This window comes from Ailuropoda melanoleuca, chromosome 12 (assembly GCF_002007445.2).
Source record: "Ailuropoda melanoleuca isolate Jingjing chromosome 12, ASM200744v2, whole genome shotgun sequence".
Taxonomy (NCBI): Eukaryota; Metazoa; Chordata; class Mammalia; order Carnivora; family Ursidae; genus Ailuropoda; species Ailuropoda melanoleuca.
In genome coordinates, this window is record NC_048229.1 from 8943724 (window position 1) to 8949935 (window position 6212).

General features: G+C 44.5%; 2 protein-coding genes across 2 annotated transcripts in view; both read left to right on the forward strand.

Annotated features, from left to right (window-relative positions):
• Nucleotides 1–1100, forward strand: part of LOC100474522 (disintegrin and metalloproteinase domain-containing protein 1) — a 7452-nt gene extending 6352 nt beyond the window's left edge. The window contains exon 2 of the mRNA XM_034637961.1: nt 1019–1100. Within this exon, the coding sequence (XP_034493852.1) occupies nt 1019–1100 (82 nt within the window). The remainder of the gene's footprint in view (nt 1–1018) is intronic.
• An 855-nt stretch (nt 1101–1955) lies between these two features.
• Nucleotides 1956–4522, forward strand: LOC117804589 (disintegrin and metalloproteinase domain-containing protein 1a-like). The gene is given in 2 exon segments (XM_034672712.1): nt 1956–3713; nt 3715–4522. Coding segments are annotated over 2 exon segments (2457 nt in total). The 5' UTR covers nt 1956–1976; the 3' UTR covers nt 4435–4522.
• Nucleotides 4523–6212: the final 1690 nt, after the last annotated feature.

Consider the following 6212-nt stretch of genomic DNA (forward strand, 5'->3'; position numbering starts at 1 on the left):
TGCACTTAAATAAAAAATTTTTAAAAATAAATGAGATAATAAAATATTTGTCCTTTTGTGTCTGGCTCAGCTGTTCTCTTTTTAATAATTCACTGTAAAATACATTTCTGTTTTATGCATGTTGTGTGTTTCTGCTGTGATTCAAAGTTAAACATTTCAGAAAAGAAAAAAGTAGTGATGCAGACTGGAACTAGATGTTTATACACTCTTTCAAAGGGTTGCATTATGAAACAGAGAAGAGAAACCGGATGCGACTGGAGAGTGATATGGGCTGAAAAGGATGGTTTCATAAAGGTGAGATATTACCGTATATAATGAGACTGGATCTAACAGACAAACAGATGTTTAAGATGGAAACGGGACGGGACAACTGAAAAAGCAAACAAAATCCACGAGAAACTGAAAGGGAAGGAGACTCTGCCTACAAGCTGAGGGACTGGCCTTAGATTGGAGCATGGACAACTTATCCACTACAGCAGTAGGAAAATCTAGACACAGGTGGGCTCACCTGGCACCTACATATGGAAGTACTCTTTGGATTGCTTCTATTTTTCTCAGCCAAAGGTGAGGCCAGAAGAAATCAGGAGAGTGGACTGCTGGCTAAATGTAGGAAGAGGTACATATCGAGATCACAAATGTGCCATTAGTCAGCATGGTTGTGGGGCAGGCATCAAGCAAGTACAAACAAGTAACATACAACAGATAAGATATCACAGCACTCATAACCTGGGAGTCACTTATTCACTCGATAATAATTCTTGTTCATCTACTCTTGGACAAGCACTCTTCTAGACCTGAGGGTATAAAGATGAACAGACAGAAGTAGTCACCGAATACATGAAGGCCGTATTCTAACACAGAGAGACTTTTAGGATACCTGGTTTACAACGGGCATCATCTTAGCATACCAGTCGGTCAGGGCCATCCTGAGAAGAGTGTGGGCCTGGGCTCACCCACCAACATGCCCATGATACTCACGCATAAGAGGAGGCCGCTCTATTGGCATCCCCATACATAGGTTTGGACAGTGTTATAAACGGAACTTGAGAGGCCGAACTCTGATGATGTTAAAACATAGGGGTGTTGACCTTGCCCCATGAGTCACCATCCCATTCGAGTCTATCTTGCGGCATAGGGCTGCCACTCCATTTGCCTTATCTAACAGACTGGCCTGTGAGATGTGCATATCACTATAATGCCATCCAGGAATAAAGAACAATCTGTGTTATGATGTCCATGTGTTACAGAGCAGGAGTTTCATTTTTTTATTTTATTTTTTTTAAAGATTTTATTTATTTATTTATTTGACAGAGAGAGACAGCCAGCAAGAGAGGAACACAAGCAGGAGTGGGAGAGGAAGAAGCTTGGTGTGCCATGGGAGCCTTCCCAGCGGAGGAGCCTGATGTGGGGCTCCATCCCAGAACACCAGGATCACGCCCTGAGCCGAAGGCAGACGCTTAACGCTTAACGACTGCGCCACCCAGGCGCCCCAAAGCAGGAGTTTTAAAGGAGGGGAATCAAGCAACAGGTGTACCCTCCAAAGATGTCTAAGCCTCCTGGTCTGGAACACTTGGGAGTTAGCCAAGCAACGGACAACAGGAAGGGTGGGGGGTGGGGCATTCCACGTGGCACAGTTGAGAAGGCATGGAGGTTTTGTTTCCACTCTGAAGGTAGGGTCTTGCATTTTAGCGTTTGCCGTCCTTCATGATTACATCAGTCCATGATGTCAAAAGGACTTTAGCCAAGGAGCACTGAAGCTGATGCTGTGGAAGGAAGTCACATAGAAAGGACACTATCTGAAGGATAACACATCAGAAAGACTGGAAAGGACACAGCCAGAGGCTATGACTCTCACGGGCAGGCAGTAGCCGCCCTTTATGCAGCCAGCATAGATCTGGAGCTAATGCCTGAAGGTCTGTGTGTCAGGGAGAGCTGCTGCTGATGGACACCAGCCACACACCATCAACTGATTCACAATGGCCATGTCAGTGGAGGCTGCTTTGAGACACTCTGCCTCCTCCTTGTCTTCTCTACAGAAATACCAAGTGGTTACCTATGAGGCTGGCAGAGTGCTTCAGACTTGGGCTTCACGAATGAAGCGCTCAAGGAAGGCACTAGCAGCACCAGGACCTTCGTGTGTCAGGTTGGGGATCATGCTAGTGCTGTTACTGATTTTCCTGCCAAGCTTGTACTGTGACCCTCACTCTGTATATTACTCTTCTTATGAAACAGTCATCCCCAAGAGTCTGACGGCCAAGGGAAGGGAAGACCCAGGGGAAAAGGCATCCTATACGTTATTAATGCAGGGCCAGAAACAGGTGATTCACCTGAAGGTGAAGAGAGACTATTTTGTGAAGAACTTTCCAGTCTTCAGCTACCGCAATGGTGTCCTGGGGCAAGGAATGCCTTTCATCCCACATGACTGTCACTATGAAGGCTACATAGAAGGAGTCCCAGGCTCTTTTGTTTCTCTCAACACCTGTTCAGGCCTCAGGGGCTTCCTGATTAAGGAGGGGAAGCCCTATGGCATTGAGCCCATGGACACTTCAAAACGGTTTGAACATGTGTTGTACACCATCGCACACCAAGCTCGAGTCTCCTGTAGTGTCACTTCCAAAGGCAGCCAAGCCGTGTCCACCAGCCGGCAACGAGGGAGCAGGAAGCCTCGCAGTCTACAGGCACTGTCCTCCTTTTGGTCACACACCAAGTACGTGGAGATGTTCGTCGTGGTCAACAACCAGCGGTTCCAAATGTGGGGCAGTAATGTCAATGAGACAGTCCAGAGAGTAATGGACATCACTGCTCTGGCCAACATCTTCACTAGGGGAATAAACACCGAGGTGGTGCTGGCTGGAATGGAGATTTGGACCGAGCGGGACCTCATAGAAGTCCCAGCGGACTTGCGAGTTACACTCAGGAATTTCAATAGCTGGAGACAGGAGAAACTCTTCCATCGTGTGAAGCACGATGTTGCCCACATGATCGTGGGACATCCTCCTGAAGAGGATGTGGGACAGGCGTTTCTCAATGGTGCCTGTTCAAGAGGCTTTGCAGCAGCTGTTGAATCCTTCCATCATGAAGATGTCCTCCTGTTTGCAGCGCTCATGGTCCACGAGCTTGGGCACAACTTGGGTATTCAGCACGACCACTCGGCCTGCATTTGTAACGATAAACGCTTTTGCCTCATGCATGAGAATATCACTAAAGAAAGTGGCTTCAGCAACTGCAGCTCTGACCACTTTTACCAGTTCCTCCAGGAACACAAAGGGGCCTGCCTATTTAACAAGCCTCGGCCCAAGGGTCGCCTGCGTAGGCAAGCCACCTGTGGAAATGGCGTGTTGGAGCAGAATGAGGAGTGTGACTGCGGACCCGACTGTGGTGGTAACCCATGCTGTGACCAAACATGTAGGCTGAAGGAGCATGCACAGTGTAGTGAAGGACTATGCTGTTTTAATTGCCAGTTGAGACATAAGGGATTCATGTGTCGCTCTGCTTCTGGAGAGTGTGACCTCCCAGAGTATTGTGATGGTACCTCTGGAGTATGCCCCAGAGACCACTATAAGCAAGATGGTACAGCGTGTGATATAATTCACTATTGTTTTATGGGCCGGTGTAAGAACCCTGATACTCAGTGCATGGATATATATGGGTTCCCTGCAAGGTCTGCCCCAGAAGACTGTTATATTTCCATGAACACCAGAGGGGACCGTTTCTGGCAACTGTGGCTTTGGAGCTTCACCTCGTTCAAAATATGTTAAGTGTTCTGATGAGAATATATTTTGTGGGAAACTTGTATGTACAAATATTACACAGGTACCACCAATCAAACCCCACCATACTCTGATTCAGGTAGCTCACAAAGATGACTGGTGCTGGAGTATGGATGCCTATAACCTTACTGATATCCCTGATGATGGATATGTGGACACTGGTACCCTTTGTGCCCCACACAAAGTCTGCATGAATTACTCCTGCATTCATCATGCTGTGCTTAGGTACGACTGTGAACCAAAAGAAATGTGTAATGGGAGAGGAGTTTGCAACGATTTAAGGCACTGTCACTGTGAGGAGGGCTATGCCCCCCCTGACTGCAAAGCTCCAGGAAATGGGGGTAGTGTGGACAGTGGTCCCCCCAGCAAGCCAGATGATGGAAATCCAAGTGAAGATGAAAGTAGAAGTCTTAGTTTTGATCGTGGTAATTTTGGCAGAGTAGGTGAGAATAGAGATGAAACCAAAAGCCTTGGCAAGATAGTGTACATATTTCCCTTATTTCTTGTAGCAATATTTTTAAGTCTGATTATTGGTGCCAGTGTTGGGGCTGGAAAGGAAATATCACAGTGCTCACAAGAGGCTCCAGAAGTAACTGAAGAAGAAGCTGTACAAGAAAAGGAAGTAGGCAGAGTAGAGGAAGAAGTTGAGGGAAAAAATGAGTAGTGATAGGAAGAAGTCTAATACAGCAAATACCCAAAACACTGGGTGGAATGGAGGTTCAATGAAGCAAACACGAAGTGCAAGCTGATGGCACCAGTGGCCCTAATAGGGACTCTACAGTCTGTAGAAATGTACAACTCTGCAAGGAGGGCTTTTCTTCTCCAATGTAGTCTTTGATTATGTATACATACATAAAATCATTTATAAAAATATTTTAATATTTTCATTATCACATTTTATGAAACATTTAAATTAAACTTTTCTCATGAAACATTCAGCTCAATATCTTGTCTTAGTAGGTCCAATTTTGAGTTACCTGTTTTTTAGGGAATGTCATCTTTCATCTACTTTGTTGGATGTACAGTATTATATATCCTTATATATATTGGGGTCTAGGTTTCCACCCCACTTACAACTACACATTACATTAGGAAAGTTGTTTCTATGTTTGTTGTTCTAATTGTTCTGTGAAGTGTCTCCATGAAATGAAAAGATTTTAAATTAAAAAGTAAATATCTGTTTTCAAACAAATAGCACTTTAGGCTTTATGTGGCCTATTACCTGGGTCTCCTTCCATTTTGTGGTTCTCTTGAAGGGGCTCCATTTAATTCAGGGTGGTATGATCACCCTGGTTTGGGGTGAAAGGGGCAGGGGTGGGCAACCTGGTCAAGAGGTGATCTTGACTACTGCTCATTTTACTTTCTTCTATTTTCTACTTTGTTAATTCTATTTAATTTTCAATTCTTTATTAAGTTAATATACTATTGAGTGACTATCCAAAGGACCAGAGCTTTAGAGGGCAGTTAATTATAAAGACAGCACAAGTACCTATATAATCACATGACCCATTCAGAACAAGATGCTGTGTTAAACACTTTACATTCATTGTCTTAATTTTATCCTCCCATCCATCCTATGAGACCTCCCATTTACATAAGGAAACAGTCCCCGAAGAGTTCTGCTCCAGAGCTAGTAACCTTTGTCTTGCTCAAGGTACAACTGAATCTACATTCCCCACTGCCTTGTGAGTCCTTCCTTCAGTTAAAAAAGTGACCAGAAAGACAATCAAAATGTCCTTTAAGTGTCCAGGTAATGGCTTCTTGCTCAGTGACTCTACGAAAGCGAAAGCCTTACAGATGCATGCCTTACTGTTATCATGAACCTACCACACTGTGTAGTCATTATAGATGAAAGTGCCTTTTCCCCTATTACATCCTGACATCATGGAGTGGTAAGTTTATCTTATTTAGCTCTGAGGCCCCGGCTCATTGTGGGTGCTCAGTAAATGTTGACTAAGTGAAGGACTTAACTAGAGCCAACCTTAAAATAGGAGGGTAACTTCTATGGACGCCACTTGCTAAAACCTTGCTCGGGTGCAGTGTTGCTACAGGTTGAGTGTTCTCAGTCTCTGGGAAGTTCCTGAGCATCAGTCCCTGACCATACATTTGCTGAGTCCTTCTTCTAACTGCCTGACCTACATGACAGAAAAGAACAGAAAAAAGAACGATAAGACCTGATTTCTGCCTTCAAGAAGCTTACATTAATTACTTTTGCTGGAACAAAACTAAACTTCAGAGCAAAATCCAAACTCAGGACTTCAGTTATGTAAGATTCCAGGTCATGAGATTTACTGGGAACCAAATCTCAAAGTGCTCTATGCCAGAAGGTGAAAACACACCATTAGATGGTAGTCAGCCGAGAGCAGTGATAATAACGGTAAAACTGGGTATGTGAAGGCCTCCGTGTGTAAATTTTTGATTAGAGACTCTTGAAAAAGATGT